General features: G+C 41.9%; 1 protein-coding gene across 1 annotated transcript; it reads right to left on the bottom strand.

Moving 5' to 3' along the window:
- Positions 1–2,573: 2,573 nt before the first annotated feature.
- Positions 2,574–4,272, bottom strand: gpr12 (G protein-coupled receptor 12). The gene is made up of 2 exons (XM_080197923.1): positions 4,207–4,272; positions 2,574–3,843 (listed from the first exon to the last, which is right to left on the bottom strand). Exon 2 carries the CDS (start codon positions 3,818–3,820, stop codon positions 2,837–2,839), a length of 984 nt encoding a protein of 327 aa, XP_080054049.1. The 5' UTR covers positions 3,821–3,843; positions 4,207–4,272; the 3' UTR covers positions 2,574–2,836.
- Positions 4,273–20,438: the final 16,166 nt, after the last annotated feature.

Raw genomic sequence — 20,438 nt, 5'->3', positions numbered from 1 at the left:
CAACACAGTTCTTTAAGAAATGACTTTATTTCATCACATTTTATGTCTACAAAATTAAGAACAATTTACAATGAAAATTACTTTCATCCAAATGATAAAAAGAAAAATGAAAGGAGATTCAGTGCCATTTCCTTTTCTATACAACATGATTGTGCCATTTTTGCTAAAATAAAGTGCATTTCACTATTAATATATAAAAAACACATTTCCACATAAACACCGTGCTCTTACATTTATTGTTCAGTTGCATTTTGATAGCTACAAATAGACAACAGCTAACTCCTTCTCAGCCCTGACATAAGGGCCCAGATCTTCTAATCTCCAGACTGTGGGAGTCAGGCATACTCCTCAGTGATCCGCTGCAGAAGCCCAAACAATTGACTCTGTGGGAATTGTCCAGAAAGTCTGATCCTCTGATGGACAACTCCCCTGCTCCCCTGGGCCCTCTAACTACAAATTAGAGTTAGAGACATCAGACATTCCAACGTTTTTGCCTTACTTTCCAAGTCAGGTAAAAAACAAGCCTATCTCCAGGCTAACAATTAAACTGCACCACCACCCCCTCCCCCGCCCCAACCTGCCGACTAGCCTCTTAAGGCCCCAACACCCCCCATTGAACCCCACCCACCCCAACCTGACTACATCCACAACGCAATAGCCAACTGACCCCCAACATCTCCGTATCAACCTAACTACCCCCCACCACTCGACTCCTCCCTCAATCAACTTCCCTAACCCAACCTGATTAGTCCCACCACCCAACTCTCCCCCGACCAGTTAACACTCCCCTACTCCCTCACCCATTTACCTCACACACTCAATCCCCACTTACCCCACCCCCCCCTTACACATTCACCCTACAAAACTCATTCACTAAAACACTGAGTAGCCGTGCCAATGTCCCAAAGCATTTCAGTGTGTTAATGAAACCAAAATATGGCAGCTAGTACCAGCTGGGAGGTATGACTTCTGTGTGAATTCCCTCCCTGATGTCTCTGGGGTTTCCAGCATTGACTGAGTTCTGCAGCATCCGTGATGGGAAGACTGGCCAGAAAAAGTGGAGGGAGGTAAATCTGTACTTTTTTGTCTGATCAGGGTCAAAAATTGGGGGTCCTGACCCCAACCAGAAGATTTGGGCCTAGATGTTAGGAGAGACTTAATTCTTTTCTGTATTTACAAACACTATTTATAACTTTGCACTTACATTACTCACTATAAAAAGTAATTGTTGCTGCCAATTTTCAGTTGTTCAAAAATGAAAGAACTGTATTGTAGGGAAATAAATTATGTGGTTTGTGAAGTGCCAATGACCCAGCACCTGTATGTATGTGTACATGAAAACATCACCACATGTGAAATAAAGTGCAACACAGTGACTTAATAACAATGTTTTAGTGGTTTTTAAATAACATTTTTATCATGTTGTATGTATTATGAGTGATTCCTTCAACAGAAAATAGATTATTTTATGAAATTCTTTTCTTGACACAATTGAGAGGGGATTAGAATTCCCATGGAATTTGTTAATTCAAGGTTAGGATGGAAAAAAATGTTCAAATACAAAGAGGTGGCAGCATAACTTTCTCAACATCTTGAAGCTTTCTTTTTAAAAAAAGTCATTTTTGCAGTGGCTGCTGCTGAAGGGGACAAATTAATCATTGGTATCAAACCCTCAGTGCTAAGTGTGCTGGGTTTTAACAACTATAATTTATTTGATTTAGTGAGAAGGTGCATGGAGTCTATCACTTTACAGGGAATATAGGTAACACTAAGACTAATGAGGAGGCCAACTAGGATTCAATGGTTTTTTTAAAAGGTGCTTCACTCTCCTCCCAACAGCCACAAGGATAGACCAAAGGGCCTTTTCTGGGCTGTGCAACCCTTCCATAAATTCAGTTACTGGTTTTAACAGTTTGATTAATAAGGGGATCGAGGGTTATGGGGACAAGGCAGGAGAATGGGGATGAGAAAAATATCAGCCATGATTGAATGGCAGAGCAGACTCAATGAGCCCAGTGGCCTAATTCTGCTCCCATGTCTCATGGTCTTAACAGTAAATTTCTCAAAACTATAACCAAACGAATAGGAAAATAAAGTCAGTCTCAGGCCATTACACATCTCAAGTATAGTGTTATGCTGCTCACATATTGAAACTATTTGGAGACTAAGGCATACTTAAAATGTTCAAGCGTACTGATATTGGTATTGTGTCTTTCTAACCTCCATTTATTGAAAGCATAATACATCATCTTGACAATCTACTATATTTAATATCTTTCACACTCAAACATCAAGGTGTTGAAACTCCCGGTGGATATATGCAGCGGCTTCTTGCGGTATTGCTGTGTGTAAGGACCATCTAACATAAATTAAACCAGCTCATAGTTCACAAATGGAGAAAACTGCCTCCAAGTAATTTAAAATTAATGACATCCCCCCAATAGAAAGGTAATATTTATACATTAAACCATCAGTAACGCAGAGACATTAACCACAATAACCCTTTTTTGTGTTAATCTTCATATTTTAAAGCTAAATATTGCATGGTAAATGACATTCAGAGAAAAAGGAAATAAAATTGAGGGTTATGACCCCCCTCCCCCCCCCCAGCACATTCTATTTGTAACACTGCTGTCTGAGTTCAGAAATATCATTCCGGCTGAGTGATCAGACACTCCCCCAGCCCCGGAGGAGTTACCTGAAGAGTTGTTAAGAAGCATGGAAGAGAGATAAGTTACGGTGCGTCGACAGCCATGGGGGAATTGCCTGAGAAACGTGTAACTGTTCTTTTAATCCCCCCGCCCTTGCAACTGGCGCCTCCCAAGCGATTCATTCATTAAACGTCGCTGGGGGAGCGGGCTCGGAGCAGGATGTTGGGGGGGATGCAGCCGCAGCAGATGAGCCAGAGCGCCTTCTGGATCTCCTGGTTGCGGAAGGCGTAGATGACAGGGTTAATGATGGAGTTGTAGGTGGCTGGCAGCAAGGTGGCGTAAGTGTAGATGGAGGGGTAGGTGTAGTCCGCGATCAGGCAGTAGACGGTGAAAGGCATCCAGCAGGCGGCGAAGGTGCCCAGGATGATGGCTAAGGTGGAGACCCCTTTCCTGGTGGTCACATAGTGGGACGTGGCCAGGAAATGATGCTGCAGGGCGATCTGATGGGCGTGCCTCATCACAATCTTGCAGATCTGGATGTAGAGCTGTAGCATCATCGCGAACATGAGCAGGAAGGAGACTGACAGGACGGCCACGTTGTTTTTGGTCAGGGGTTTGATCACGCTACACGTGGACTCGTCGCTCAAGCAGTTCCAGCCCAGCAGGGGTAGAAAGCCCAGGCAGGAAGACACCCCCCACAGCACGATCAGCATGATGTAGGTAAAAGTCACCGTCCTCTCCGAGTTGTAAGTCAAGGCGTAGTAGAGAGAGAGGTAGCGGTCGATGGTGATGGCCATCAGGCTGCAGATGGAGGCGGAGAAGGAGGCGACCACCAGTCCCACCGTCACCAGCCTGGCCGCCTCGGACTGCAGCAGGTAGGCGAAGGCGAAGTTGGCGATCAGCCCCACGCCCGCCAGCAGGTCCGCCACGGCCAGGCTGCCGATCAGCACGAACATGGGGGCTCGCAGGCTGGGGCTGTGGAAGATAGTCACCACCACCACGGCGTTTTCACACGAGATGACCGTACCTGAGGTGCACAGGACGATGTCCCAGGGATTGACGCTCTCCGGGAAGGGGAGCACAGAGGATACGGCTGCCGAGCTGTTCTCTCCAGCCTGGGCCACCAAGCGACCATGTTCACCAGATGTATTTTGGAAATCTCCGTTCATTCTCTCCTCTTTTCGCCCTAACGCTGACAAAGACAACATTCTGGGTTACTGCAAACACCCAACATTTGCATGAAATAAAATAAAGCACTTTCTATAAATAACAACTGGAAATAACATCCGCAGATTATTGGATGTACATATACATATGTGCATGCAATCATAGATAGACGGGTATACACACACATAGATATACACATACATAGATATACACACAATGTATACAGACATACACACACACATAAATACACATACATACACACATATACAAACACAGACATACACACATACCTCAACAATTACCTGTAACAAAATAATTATTACAATGAACTGTGCCATCGAAAAATGAAAATAAAATGTACAAATAATAATCAGACCCTGCAGGTTACCTTGCCTATCTGAAGCAAAGCCCACATGTGCTCCTTATTACTGCACCATCTCTCCTTGTATTTCCCCGTGTTTCCTGTCCTCAAAGTCTCATCACACACAGCACTAGCATCCCCCGCCCCCCTCTCCACCCCCGCCGCCGGAGCAGAGAGCGTCGCCCCGGTTATTCAGATACCGGCTCAGAGGTTTTGTACGAGGCCAGATGTTGCTGCTTCTGTTGTTGCTGCTGTCCTGGCCTGGCCGGTGCGGTACATCTCTGAATGAGCTGGCAGTGAACCGCCGCATGTGTGAAGGCGAGCAGCTGAATCACTGCACCGACGTCACTCACAGCAACAAGATTCAAGCCCAGACACACAGACAGTGCATGTATTAAAGGGATCTCCGCAGTTAGCAGTGCCCCCACAAGAGCATGTGCTTCTCGCAATGACCCGCCCCCACTTCCATATTATTAGATTGAGCGGTGGGATAGTTTGCATATGCTGTCACTTGCACACATTTCAGGACGCATGCAACGGAATCAGGGATACCCTTAGTGTTCCCCCATCACTGGGCTGGCAGATCAAACTCTAACCAATGATAAATGGCGGGGCTGCCCTACAGTCAATAGTCACGTCTTTTACCACTATTGTACAGGCAAAGTATTCTAAAAAATAATTCACACCGAGGGACACTTTCACCTCCAAATCACACACTTGCAAATATGTTGCTGTCCCTCCCCTGCCTTTGAGTCAAAATCATGGAACTCCCTCCCTCACAGCAGCTGAAGAAGGCGACTCACCATCGCCTTCTCAATAGTGATTAGGGATGGGCAATAAATGCTGGCCTGGCCCACATTCCATGAATGAATGAAGCGATACATTAATTTACGGTGAGCAATGATGCAAGAATGGATGAACAAGTCTCGATTTCTATGCTGTTGAATGAATCTAGTTCCTCATACCCACGAATGGATCAATAGACATCAGATACCCATCAAAGCATCAACCAGTGTTCAGAACTCAGATAACAGGTAAATAAATACCACTTTCTAAATAATCCACCATACTGACAATAGAACCACTCAATCAAGAGCTGGAGGCGTGGTATTTCAGTTAGTTCTTTTATCAAAGCACGTCCAGCAATAACCTCGGATGATATATTAATCTTGTTTCCTCATCATGACACATGAAGATGCAAATTAGACCACTGAAATTATTACTTTTTGGCATATTATTTGAATGGCATATTTCAGGAAGGTTATCCATATAATCAAATGAACAGTAAAATAAGTTTCTGCATACAATGTTACCTATATAATAAAAGTGAAGTTGGAAAGTACAAATATATTAAAATATCAGTGTAACCTATTTGAACCTGACAGAATGTAACAAGTTGCATTTGCCAGAGATCTGTACTGGCGCCTCAACTTTCAGAGGGAGAATTGTATGGCTAAGTTTGTAGATATCACTGAGTTAGAAGGAGCAGTAAATAGTATAAATGGAGTAGCAAGGGGCATAAAGGAATCAAGTGAGTTTAGAGAGAATGAGTCTGCGTATCTGTAAGGCATAAAGAAACACAAGATTTCAAAGGAGGCATTCAAGACGGCATTAGATGATTATTTGAAAACCAATATGTAGGTGTACAGGGAAAAGGCAGGAGAATGGCACTAATGAAGCTCATTTGGAGAGTCAGTGCAGACACAATGAGCAAATGGCCTCCTCTTGCACGACAGAATTCTGTGATCCTGAAGTGTGTGGATTTTTCAGTCATTTGGTTTGGAGTCTCTGGATTTCTGTACATGTCAGACGCACAACTGACAACAGAAAAATGCTATGATTGATTTAGTGGCTATGATTAAGCAATGGACATGTTTAATGGCTTTGTAAACTGAACCGACTAATTTAAACCTAGAAGCTACCAGTAGCAAGGAAGTTGACTGCCACAAGGTGGACCATACTGAATGGAGATTTTCACAGTAGTTTATTATTCAGGAGATAGGGGGAAATCTTACTGCTCATCATACCAGTTGATTGGTGAGGCGAGCTGGGAAGATTGCAAGAGAGGTGAAAAACTGGATTCACGCTCAGTTTCTTGCCTCTTGCATTCTTACCAGCTAAAGATTGCCCAGAAAGTGCACAAGGCTGATTTAAATATTTAAAGCTGCATTTCAATATTATTAGTAAGCCTAGGCTCACTTGCCTTAATGGCCTCACTGGTGGAGGTCCTCACCAGCAAGCATCACATATGCTCCCTAGCAATGGACATCTGATGTAATGGCCTCTCAGGTTAGATCGGAGACCATTGTGGCCCCCTGGGTGGCTGGGAGTGGGGGGCAGTCCCCTTTCAGCAGTGTCTTCCTGGGGCTATGGCAATTGCACCCTAGCACCCTGGCACTCCCACTGGGCACCCTGACAGTGCCCACTGGGCATCCTGGCACTGCCAGCCTGGCACCTTGGTAGTATGCATCAGGCTACAGGCCTATTAAAAGGGGGAGTGGTAATGACAGGGAAGCATTTTACATATTCTGGCTTAGTTCCAGATCATATTTCTCATTCTTTCCCCATTCTGTCTTTGCATTTTAACTTTTATTTATCAGTTTGATCTGGACAATGAAATGTGTAAAGGTGCTGTGAAAATTCCTGAACATGTAAATTGATAGATAGTTGAAAATCTGTACAGCTCTAGAACATTGAAACACACAAGGAATAACATATTGAAACTGAATTTTTGCTGGAATCAAAACTTGGAAGAGCAGAGGATGTGTTAAAGAACCAAATATGTAAAAATATTAACAATATTAGAGTGAACGGTTATAGAATTTATTATACATGTTACGGCCTTGTAAAAATAAATCTCCAAAGCTCAGTATTAACATGGGCACTAATGTAAAAAATGTAACTGACAAAATTTCTGAAATATTACTTTATCACCCCCCAAAAAATTATTAAAATATTGCTGTCACTGAAAAATTACAGATGGCAGCTGGTAGAGCACGTTGTAAACAGATGGAATCACTAAAAAAGAAACTGGAAGATTAAGAGAGAGAAAATTAGCATCAAGTAAAATATGAGCAAAGGAGGAAAATTGCCATTATTTCCTGGGATTTTTGCCATTAGATCAATATGAAGCAAAATCACAAAGAAATGACAATGAAACTTAAAGGCATTTTATATGCTCAATATTAGTATTTCAAAAATGGCAACTACCTTTTTGAAAACCATTAACATTGATTGCCAGGAATCAGACACAGATGTGTTATTGTTGAGACATAGAAGGTTACCGAAAGATATTGACAGGATTTTCAGAGTTAGGTCTGACTTTAAGAGCTTTGTGTCCATTGCCTATGAGGAAGACATGCAACAGCAAAAGCAAATTGTGATCCATGAAATTAAAGATTCATTGATTAGAAGCTGCAGCTAATCTGATGGATTATCATGTGATATAGCAACACCAATTTCAATAAGTGTCTCCTATAATGCATCATTCAGGCAAAAATGCATGAACCAGAGGATAGATAGCCTGGAGAAAAGTATACAGTAGCATTCCACAGGGTTTAGGACCTCTGCCCATATTAGGATATATATTATTGAGTGGGAACTGAGCACAATTTTAAAGATTGCAGTTGGCACAAAACATAGAAATACAGCAAAGAGTGAGGAATATTGTAATTAACTTGAGATGTTGTACAATGTGAAAGGCGTTTTATAAATGCAAGTTGTTGTTGTGAAGCAGTTTACATTTGAAACATGTCTGTTAAAGACAAATTCTTTGGAGTGAATGGAGGGCATTTCACTTTTAGTGATGACAGTAGTGAACCATCTGTCTATTATACATTTCAACCAAGTTTACTTTCCACTGACTTCAAAAAGCAGTGGTTATTACTGGTGGACATATCTCCACTGCCGTCTTCTTGGCAGAGCTAAAAATGTAAGTTACACCACAAAACTGAACTAAAAATATTAACGATACTATAGTGGACTGTTATAGAATTCATTACACATGTTAGGGCCTTGTAAAAATAAACCTCCAAAGCACAGGACATTATGGCATTAACATGGGCACCATATAAATTGGGCACCAAGTAAAGCTAATGAATTTAGAAGTACTTCAAATTGCTAATACACAAATGCTTGGGTTTTTGATTTAAGATTTGTCCACTCATGAGACAAAAGCACTAAAACAGCTCTTTCCAAACCCTCAGACACACAAATAATTATAAGCATGCTTAGGACTAAATTGCCTTGGCTTTGTTGGTCAAACACATGGATCTCATGTGGCCCTGGGTCTACAGGTTGACTGTTGCACTACTAGGCATACAAGAATGTGGAAATGTTTCTGTTCCACTCAACAACTGCCTTTTAAAAAGCTTAGATTCCCTCCACGTTTTCCAAAGAATGACTTGAGATCTTCCATCCTCACTTAAACATATTCAAAGAAAATACTCAGGAGACTTGAGTAATATTTGAACCTCCCAAGGTAGACAAGAAGCATTATGTGCATGTTAAGCACTACATCAATTCTCACTTGTGCCAGAGAATATTCAAATGTGTGGACCTAATATGATTGGTACACTTACCTAATTCTTGCACAGGCACACAGAACAAAACTGGCATTGGCTAGATGTCATCTGTTTAGGTTTTGTTGCTTTATCTCTTTTTAATGGGACGGCACGGTGGCACAGTGGTTAGCACTACTGCCTTCCAGCGCCAAGCACCCGGGTTCAATTCCAGACTCGGGTTACTGTGTGTGTATGAAGTTTGCACATTCTCCCTGTGTCTGTGTGGGTTTCCTCCTCCCACAATCCAAAGATGTGTGGATTTGGTGAATTGGCCATGCTAAATTGCCCCTTATGTTAGGGGGATTAGAAAAGTAAATACATGGGGTTATAGGAATAGGGCCTGGGTGGGATTGTTGTTGGTGCAGGCTCAATGGGCCAAATGGCCTCTTTCTGCACTAGGGATTCTATAATTCTGTGAACTATGAAGATGTTGTTCATGAAGCAGCTTGGCCCTTCATCTAATTTTTCAATAATTTAACAAAATCTCCTTTACTCTCTCTCATGAGATCAAATGAATTCATAAATGGGACTATAATGATACAGCTTGCTTAGCAACATGGAGTCATCAGTTATCTTATTATTTGTTTAACAAATATCGACAGCCTTCCCATGAATCATTAACAACAGCAGCAATAATGAGTGACATAATGGCATCATTAGTTTAACAATCATTCAAAACTCACTATAACATGCAACTTGTTTACTGCCTTTATAACCTTAACATTTATCTTATATTTGCCCGTAGTCTTTTCCACAACACATGATTTTAATTTTCTTATTCTGTTCAGACTTTCTCAGAAATATATTAATTGTTTCCCCAAGCCACGTATATCCTTCTGGAAATATGAATATCTAACATGGTTTAAATTAAAATTAAATTAAAATTAAAGCTAAGGTATAACTGTGAAGAAAGCCTGACTTTGACTTTTACTCCTACATTTGTCCTTTTCATTCTGGAAATGGATTAATGCATGATGCAAGTGTTAAGCTTATCCTCTCACTTATTATACCATCTTCATCTCAAACTGGCATATATTCTACCATCAGTCTGCACAGAAAAATGCAATAATCATAAGCTGGACAGGAAATTCATTTAGGTGAAATAGTGTCCTTGGTGACAGACAATATAATAACTTGTGTAAAGCACTATAGTTATTTTGTAATGGAAAGTTTACCTCAATTCCAATCGTTACAGCAAGTAGCCCAACTAAAGTAGGAACATTTTGTGCTTGTATCTTTTTAGAGCCCTTTATGTTTTGCTACAAATGGACAACCAATTACCAACATCAAAGATTCTCGTGGGCCCAGAATCAAAAATAAAGTTGTTTACTTTAGAATAATGGTAATGCAGGGGTAATTTGATGGTTGATTTGGAAAATATGAAGCATAGAAACATAGAAACTAGAAGCAGGAGTGATCATTTGGCCCTACGAGCCTGCTCCACCATTCATTTTGATCATGGCTGATCATCAATTCAATATCCTGATCCCCCTGCCCATCTTGATCCCTTTCATCCCTTCTTGAAATCAGACAATGTTTTGGCCTCAACTATGTTCTGTGGTAGCGAATTCCACACTTCCACCATCCTCTGGGTGAAGAAATTTATCCTCACCTCAGTTCTAAAAAGTTTACCCCTTATCCTCAAACTATGACCCCCGGTTCTTGGCTCCCCCCACCATTGGAACATCGGGAACAAATGGAACAGAATAATTCAAACAGATCCAAATGAATGCGATGTCTAAAACAAGGAAACACAGATGTAAGATGAGATGCTTATGAAATTTAGGACAAGAAATCAGAGAAACCATTCAGTGATGTAATAAGGCATCAGAAGATTCTTGTGCAAGAATAGGTTTGGAGCCTCCTCCTGATTCTAAAACCCTGTTGTGAGAATGGAAAGGAGCAGGGAAAGAAGGGAACATTAGAAATGTGTGAAGGAGGTATGGGTTCATGACAGTTCTTCATCAATGAGTAATGTTGTAAATTGAAGAATGCTTCTATGCTGTGCTGGCACAGCTTAGTTCCCTCAGTGCAGGTCTTGCACAGATGGTTGCCATGGGTCCTGCTGGTGGGTGGCCTTATTGAGTCCTGGCAGCTTTGACATTTTATTTGAAAGCAGCTGTACAAGATCAAAATTTGGGAAACCCTTTGGCAGTGTACCAGACCTGGGGCAATGTGAAAATGGTTAAAAAGGGAACACAATCCAATTCCAATTTTTCTGTTTTCCCTTAAGAAATTTAGGATAAGGAATGAAAGAACATGGGCACTAAATTGGATAGCCTCTGAAAACTGACACAGGGATCATGATGCACAATCCATGTGCACTCATTGATTTCAATGCAGATGGCTCACCAACTTTAGCAACCTGGTCTTTTGAATGGTTTCTCCATTCAGTCAGCACCAACTGGAGACCTCAATAAAGGGCCAAAACCATGAACAGCTAGAACAATCTAAAGATGATCAGCCTTCCAAGGAGAGATGGATGGTGGCTGAAAGTCATGATTGAAGATAATCTGATCTGGGAAGAAGTGAGGAATTGTATAGGCTAGGTTGATTCGCCATGTTAAATGCATAAGGCTATGGATGTAGGGTGGATAAGATGCCCTTTGAGAGAATCGGTGCAGACTCAAGGGCTGAATGGTCACTTTTTGCATAGTAGGGATACCTATCATTAAATGTATGCTCCGCATGTGTCCAAAGGATATGTATCAGTTCTTCAGATATATCATCAGAGGGTACCCCTTGTTATCCAGAAACCAAGCTCAGGTTTGTTGTGGTGTCTCAAATGCAGATGGCACAGTAGAACATCGCAGAATTAAGTCATCATTACTGATGCATTAGACATTGACTTGTATGATTCACAGTTTATGGAAACACCAGCTGGATGTTGAGGGCGTGAAATCATTTCCTATAACAGCAGAGGCAGTGTTGACATGTGGCTCTCCCAAAATAATGTGTGCACAGTCAGTTGCACCCAACAGCATGAGGAAGCCTGCAATCCCTACAAAGACATGTGCTCAGTCTGCGTGCTGCACTGAGAATATAATGCAGCCCTCTCGCTCTGAATGGACAGCCTTTGTAAACTCCTTTGTGCAACAGTGGACAACAAACTGCACAAAAGAAATACATTAGCTGCAGCCTAGAAGAAGCCAGATGCATATATGTTTATGGCCATGATCATCTTCACAGACAGTGGTAATGTAGTCCTTACCCTTCTCAGACTTTGCAGTTGTGTTTACAAGAGTGACGGTGAGTTTCAGGTAGAAGAATTGCTCCCTGTAAACTCTGGGTGGATACCTCTTCCTGCTGAGACCCTTTCTTCCCCTTATCATCCTACTCTTTCTGCAGCTTTTCCTGCTCCACTCATACCCAATATCATACTGCATTCTAAAGGGAATGTCTGTTCATGTTCCCATGTCTGAAAACAATTATTTTATGCAGAAGCCTTACCAATGCAGCAAACTGTCCTCAGCATCTGCAACCCCACTTCCAGTAGAGCATTACAACTGCCAAAGTGGACAATTTCATATTTTCCCACATTATATGCCATCTGCCAAATTTTTGCTCACTCACGCAACTTATCCCTATCCCTTTGTAGGCTCTTCATAGTTTACTTTCCTACCTTTCTTTGCGTCATCAGCAAATTTAGCAACCATACATTTGCTCTCTTCATGCAAGTCATTGATATAGATTGTAAATAGTTGTGGCCCCAGCACTAATCCCTGTGGCCTTCCACTCATCATATCTTGCCCACTTTTGTTTCCTGTTAGGTAACCAATCCCCTATACATTCTAATGTGTTACTTGTTGCACAATGAGTTCTTATTTTACGTCGTAAGCTTTGAGGCAGCACCTTGTCAAATGCCTACTGGAAATCTAAGCACATAATATCTACAGGTTGCCTTATCTGCATTGCTTTTACTTCCTTAAAGAACTGCAAGATCTTGATTTGATTTGATTTATTATTGTAATGTGTATTAACATACAGTGAAAAGTATTGTTTCTTACACACTATACAGACAAAGCATGGAAAAGGAAACAAGAGAGTGCAGAATGTAGTGTTACAGTCATAGCTAGGGTGTAGACAAAGATCAATTTAATGCAAGGTAAGTCCATTCAAAAGACTGGCAGCAGCAGGAAAGAAGCTACTCTTGAGTCGGTTGGTACATGACCTCAGACTTTTGTATCTTTTGCCCGATGGAAGAAGGTGGAAGAATGTCCTCAGTCGTGGGGTCCATAATTATGCCGGCTGTTTTGCCAAGGCAGCGGGAAGTGTAGACAGAGTCAATGGATGGGAGGCTGGTTTGTATGACGGATTGGACTACATTCATAACATTTTGTAGTTCCTTGCAGTCTTGGGCAGAGCAGGAGCCATACCAAGCTGTGACACAATCAGAAAGAATGCTTTGTATGGTGCATCTGTAAAAGTTGGTGAGAGCTGTAGCTGACGTGCCAAATTTCCTTAGTCTTCTGAGGAAGTAGAGGCATTGGTGGGCTTTCTTAACTACAGTGTCAGCATGAGGGGACCAGGACAGGTTGTTGGTGATCTGGATACCTAACAACTTGAAGCTCTTGACCCTTTCTATTTCATCCTTGTTGATGTAGACAGGGGCATGTTCTCCTTTATGCTTCCTGCAGTCGATGACAATTTCCTTCATTTTGATGACATTGACGAGAGTTATTGTTGTCGTACCAGTTCACCAGATTCTCTATCTCATTCCTGTACTTTGTCTTGTCATTGTTTGAGATCCAACCCACTATGGTGGTGTCATCAGCAAACTCAAAAATCAAGTTGGAGGGGAATTTGGCCACACAGTCGTAAGCTTATAAGGAGTATAGTAGGGGGCTGAGAACACAGCCTTTTGGGGCACTGGTGTTGCGGGTGATCGTGGAGGACTTGTAATAAATTAGTAAAATAGGATTTTCCTTTGTCAAAACAATGTCAACTCTGTTTGATCGCATTGAGACTTTCGAAGTGCCCTACAATAACCTCCTTAATAATGGATTCCAGGATTTTCACTATGATGGGTTGTTAAGCTTTACTTTCTTGAATAGAGGAATCAATCTGGTATTTTCCAATCCATTGGGATCTTTCCAGAATCTGGAGAATTTTGGAAAATTAAAAACAATGTGTCTACTATTTCAGCAACCATTTTAAGAGCGTGAAGTCCACCAGGACCTGCAGACGTGTTAGCTTTTTTTTGGTGCTAATAATTTCCTCAATATCCTTTCCTTGGTTACTGTAACAGTTTAACTTCCTCCCTCCCTTTCATCTCCAGGTTCACATTTATTTCTGAGATGTTGACTGGAATTTTCCGACCATTCACGCCAGCAGCATTCTCCCATCCTGCTATAATAAACGGAGATTTGGCTTGTCTTCGCTCCAACGGGAGCGTGACGTGAATGGGTGGTATGATCACATCTGTTATTTATATGCTCAAAATATAGACAGACAAAAATTATCTGTTCATTTAATCTACCATTTTCATATTTTCCATTATTAATTCCTCAGACTCACCCTCTAAAAGACTAACACTTACTTTTCTTATTCCTTTCCTTTTTAAATACCTGCCGAAACCCTTACTATCAGTTTTTATATTTCTAGCTAGCTTTTACTCTAATTTTCCTCTTCTTTATATTCTGTTCTTTAGATTCTGCCCAATCTTCTGACTTACCCTTCATCTTTATGGGATGATACACTTTTTTCAATCTGATACTAGCTTTAACTTGTTTAGATAACCGCAGATGGTGTGTCGTTCCCTTAGAATCTTTCTCACTGGATTGTATTTTTTCTGAGTATTCTGAAACATCTCCTTACACATCTACCACTATATCTGTACTGTCTATCCCTTAACCTAATTTCTCAGTTCACCTTAACCAGCTCTGGCCTCATGCCATCATAATTACCCTTATTCAAGTTTAAAACACTAGTCTTAGATCCACTCCTTTCTCCCTCAAATTGAATGTGAAATTCAATCATTTTTACCTAGGGGCACCTTCAGTATGAGGCTATTAATCGATCCTCTCTCATTACACATTATCAAATTTAGTTCTCTGGTTGGCTCTAGAATGTGCTGCTCTATGAAACTGCCCAAAAACACTCCATCAGCTCATCGTGCAGCTACTTTTGCCAATCTGATTTGTCCAATCTTTAATTAGATTGAAAGCACTCATGATTATTAGTGCACTTTTCTCACAAGCTCCCATCATTTCTTCCTATATCCCGTGTCCTACAATGTGGTTACTGCAAGGGGCCTATAAACCACTCCTATGAATGATTTCTTACCTTCATAATTTCTCATCTCCACCCGCATTGACTTTACATCATGATCTCCAAAATTAAGGTCAACTCTATCATATGAATGTCTTCCCTGATTAACAGAGCTACATCTCCACTTTAGCCTATCTTCCTGTTCTTCCTAAATGTATGTACATGTAAGCATGTACCCTCAAACACTCAGCTCCCAATCAATGAAATCTTATAGCCAATTCTCTGTAATGATTATCAGATTAGACATATTTAGTTTTATTTGTGCTGTCACTTTATCTGCTTTGATCAAAATGCTGTGGGCATTCAGACACAGAGTCTTTAGCTCTTTTTTAAATATTTCATAACTTTTAGCTCTATCTGTTATTGCACTTTTAGGTTTATTCAGTCTGTCCCTTCCTACCACACTCTGATTATCATTTCCCTTATTGCTACCTCACTCTTTTGCCTTATCTTCTCTAATTAATTTACCACATCTTCCCAAACTTGATCCCTTGCCCCCATGATTTAGTTTAAAGTTGCTGTAGTCATGTAACACACTGGAACCTTGTTGCGGATGGTCCTAGCATGCTTCAAGTGAATTCTGAGAACGGAGTCATTGGACTATTACATCATATTCTGTCTCAGTGACATTGATTGACAGCAGTTTAAGATCTGCTCCGTCAAAGGTCCATACACATCACATCACTCAATTAATTGGTAATTTTGAAGGAAGAAGTTAAAAATAATTTTTAAAAATTACTTTTTGCATAATATTTTAACTTTTACTGTCACCCGATGTGGATGTCCTAATCTTTAATTTGCTCTATGTAAAGCTATTTCAATAGTGATTTTTTTTACTACTTTCAGTTAGCTGTTTGGGGGTGGGATAGGGTTTGGGAAAATCTTTTAGTTTGGTTGGTTGCTTGGGCTGTGAATGGCCAGTAAAGGACGCTAGAATCAGTTGCAGTACCATTATATGGCGAAGAATTCTCACAAAGTACCACGCCACTGACTGTGAAATTCAGACAATTATCTCACCATGTTGTTGCAACCTATCAAGCGGTTCCTTACAAGACTATTTATCAGGTCATATATAGTCCTTGGTTTCTATGGGTACCGCCTCTCCTGTCTGCCTGGAGACAAGCCAATCTGGCAGTGTGGATCTCAAGGAGTCAGCACACCTTTTATTTGCACAGTGGCAGCAATGTGTACTATATTTAAGATGCACTGCAGTAACTCGCCAAAACTCCTTTGACAGAACCTTCCAAACTAATCACCTCTATCACCAGAAGAACAAGAGCAGAAAATGCATGGAAACTACCACCTTTTGAACTCTCCTCCAAGACACAAACCATCCTGACTTGGAACCTTGACATCGTTCCTTCACTGTCATGGGATCAAACTCCTGGAAGTCCCTTCCTAACAAAACAGATGGACTGCAATGTTTCAAGAAAGCTGCTCACTGCCACATTCCAAAAGGCAATAAGGAATTTTGTTGCCTTAACCATTATGGCTTGTAACGAATCTGCACTTTGCAAGTCTTAACTGGCCCTAACAATGGGTCAAATCCCTATATTGCTAGCTTTAGATCAGCCTTTTTTAATTTATTCATGAGACATGGGCTAAGCCAGTATTTATTGCCTAACCCTAGTTGCCTTTGAGGAGGTGGTGGTGTGCTGCCTTCTTAAACCACAGCAGGACCATCTCCAGAACTTTGACCCAGCGACAATGAAGGAATGCTGTGTAGCTTGAAGGCCTCACGTACAGCCAGCAAGGATCAGATCATTATGGGTGCATGACCCTCAATTCTAGCGATTGAAAGTTCACTGATACATATGGGTTGTATTTAGGCAATGCGAATAGTGAGGGATCTTCCAAAGATTTTTCTGTAGATCCATACTGCAAACCTTTTGCGCTCACAGAGCCATATTCTTCACACAGTGTTAAGAATCTAGTTTGATACAGACGCAGATTAAAAGATGTGGAACCAGGGAGACAGGCTTTAACTGATGAGTCCTTCAAGAACACAAGTGTCAAGTGGTGACAAGTGACAATGTTTTTCTTGATGTGCTTTGTATCCGGGATTTCCTTCCTGATTTATGGTGCTGCATCAACAGCTGTCATCCTCAAGCTGACATCTGAACCCATTCTATCTGTTCTCGTGGGACTTCTTCAGCTTTGCAAAGATAAATGATCTTTTGAAGATAAGTAATTGAAAGCATTATATGATTTTAGTAACAAACAACTCACATGGCATCCTTCAGTTTGTTATTTTAATTAAGGCATTCATTCATTTGAGGAGTTACCTCTTGTTGAACTAACAGGTTTTGTAGACACGCATTATTAATATCACAGGCTGCAGCTTCAATCCAATTGATTTTCATTATCCTCTTGTCTGATTTCCATTTCTCGAAATTTACTATTGTTTTAGCCTGATTGATGCTTCTGACTGATAAATTTTCGACTTAACACCAAGTTGTTCAGCGAGAGTGCTAAAGATGAACATTTACTCGCATCCTTTGGGTCTGATTTATTTTCCTTTATTTGTCCTTTTAAGGCATCCCAAATTTCTTTCAGTTTGTAAAAATATGTGGCTGGGGCAGCTGTTTAAAATCCCTGCCTACAATATTATGGGCAAGGTTTTCCCGGAAATCGGCAAAGGCCGAAAGGCAGTATTAAGCCGGCCAATGGCAATCATGGTTTTTCCTGCTGTATAGTGCGACACTTAGGTAGGAGTTTTACTGGCACACCCACCTAGATTTTGGCAGTTTTACCGGCACACTCGCCCAGATTCCAGCAGTTTTACCGGCACACCCACCCAGATTCCGGGGGCTGGTGAGGCTTGTAGAATGGCATTCCCTATTAGCCTCGGACGGGATCATACGAACCTCGGGCAGACGTGCTGGTAAAATTCCACCCTCAGTGCCAAAAACTTACAGCCACGTGTTCCACACCATATGGCTGTTGGGGTGGCCTCCGATTTGCTCTCCCTGCCATCACCTCAGCGCTGCACCACATTTAAAAACTAACTAAGCGCACACCAACCACACTTTGTTGGTCGCCAGGAAGGGATGGCTGTCAAGAAATCAACTACCAAGTTTTCAGACACTGCCCTGGAGAAACTCTGAGATGCAATAGTGGCCCACTGTGATGAGCTGTACCCTCATCTCAGCCAGCCAGCAAGATCTCCAACCCAGCATGGGAGGCAGTGACAATGGTTGTGAGTGCCAATGGCTGCAGACGGGTACAGCCAATCCATTGCAGGAGGAGAATGAATAATCCCCTCATTTCTGTCAGAGTAAGTCACTCTTTCCAGCACTCTGAACTCACACACACTCACACACCCATCACAGATGCACAGGGAACTCACTCAACACCTCCACGCTCTTCCACACACATCTCTTCACCTTGCCACTCACCATTCACACATGCCAGGTATCTTCACCATCTTTCTTGGCATGCATCCTGCTTACACGCTCTCCATCTGTCTTCATGCAGGAAAAGTTCACTCACAGCAAGAGGGAGATGTGCCAAATGAGTGGAGAGTGCCAGAGCTGAAGATCCTCACTGGCTTTGAGGAGAGAGCCATTCAGCTGGCTGAGGAGGATGTCAACTGCCTCTGTGCTGATGGTGAGATCAATAAACTAAGTAAGGATTCAGCAGTGCAACACCAATCAGGCAACAGTGCTGAGAGTCATGTCTCCTGTTTCTCAGACCCCTGCCATGCACTATTCAAATCTCCTTTCTTTCACAAACACTTATGGGAAGGAGCTCAGGGCATTCGCTAGTCAGATCCTCAGTTCCAGCCCTAAAACTGGCACAGACCCCAATACCAATGAACTGTCACAGCACTCACGCACAACATCCAGTAGTGTAGTGGCAGGCAGTTACCTCAGTGGCACTTAGTACTAGAGTAACCTCAGTTATATCCACAGCAGGGGGAGGCAATGATATCCCAGGATACTGGTACTCGGACGATTGCTGGAGGCCAGGAATCTGCTGAATCTCAGTCAGATGATGTGAGTTTGGACTCAGTCATGCATCAGTTGCTGGAGTGAGAACTCGGGAGAATCGAGAGTCTGGTGCATTCCTCAGATTGAAAAGCCGCATGGAGGATTCCATCCAACTTATGTCTGAGGTGATTGTGCCAACACTCCAACAAGGTCAACACAGCAAGAGTGGCTGCTGCTATGGCGACCTAGCTGCAAGATCTTTTTCCCACATTGCTGCAGACACACACTCCACAGTGCAGGACACACACTTCACGGTGCAGCACATGCACCCCATGGTGCAGGACGTACACTCCATGGTGCAGGACACACATACCATGGTGCAGGACACAACCTTACGATGCTGGACATACACTCCACGGTGCAGGACACACACTTCATGGTGTAGGACATGCACTCTATGGTGCAGCACGCAAACTCCATGGTGTAGGATACACTCCATGGCGCAGGACATACACTCCACGGCGCAGGACACACAGCTTATGATGCAGAACATACTCCATGGTGCAGGACACACTTCACAGTTCAGGACATGAACTCCATGACCCATTGAAAGAGCACTTTACGTAAGCCCAATTCCTCACCCTTTCCCCATAAACCCATGCATTAATCATGGCCAATCCACCTAACCTTAACATTGAGGGACACGAAGGGTAATTTAGAATGGCCAATCCGCTTAACCTACACATCTTTGCACAGTAGAAGGAAATCAGAGCACCTGGAGAAAACCCAAGCAGACATGGGGAGAATGTGCAAACTCCAAACAGTCACCCAAGATCAGAATCGAACGCAGGTCCCTGATGCTGTGAGGCAGCAATGCTAACGGGAGAGGAAAATCCCAACCCATGTCTTATTTAATAAACTGGTTGATTTTTATATTTGAGATGGAGGCACAGAAAAGAAACAATTATATCAAGATAAAACCATATTTTATTTTCTTATTGGTGAAAGTATTTGTTCAAAATCGATATCCAGCCTAATCACTTTTCTTCTGGCAATTAATTAAATAAAATAAAATAACCACAAATTAAATTAATGTGAAGAATGACCTCCAATTTGTATTTCTTACAAATTGTTGACGAGTTGCCAAGAATGATTGCAACTGCAACCATTCATCTGAGGTGCAGCTAAACTGATAGATGAAGGATGGAGCAGAAGGAATACCAACTGGGTTTTGAACAGTTTGTCCAAAAGGATTTATAGTAAAATCAAGATAGTTGCACGGCCCCATCTATTGCCTGCAAAACCTTGTACCACACAAAAGCTCATTATCTTGTTCCCACTGCCTCCTCTGAGATCAGCTGTGGATACATGAGAAGCAATCACACCTTATAAAACCCTGATCCATAACACATCACTGAACCACAAATCAGACCTAACATAAACCATCTTAAAATAAACAGGCGATAGACATGAAGTGGGACATACAGAGGTAGAG

Source organism: Carcharhinus amblyrhynchos, chromosome 10 (assembly GCF_965287045.1).
Source record: "Carcharhinus amblyrhynchos chromosome 10, sCarAmb.v2.hapA, whole genome shotgun sequence".
In the NCBI taxonomy this organism is placed as follows: domain Eukaryota; kingdom Metazoa; phylum Chordata; class Chondrichthyes; order Carcharhiniformes; family Carcharhinidae; genus Carcharhinus; species Carcharhinus amblyrhynchos.
The sequence above is the reverse complement of the archived record's forward strand: the minus strand, read 5'-3'. Positions and strand labels throughout refer to the sequence as shown.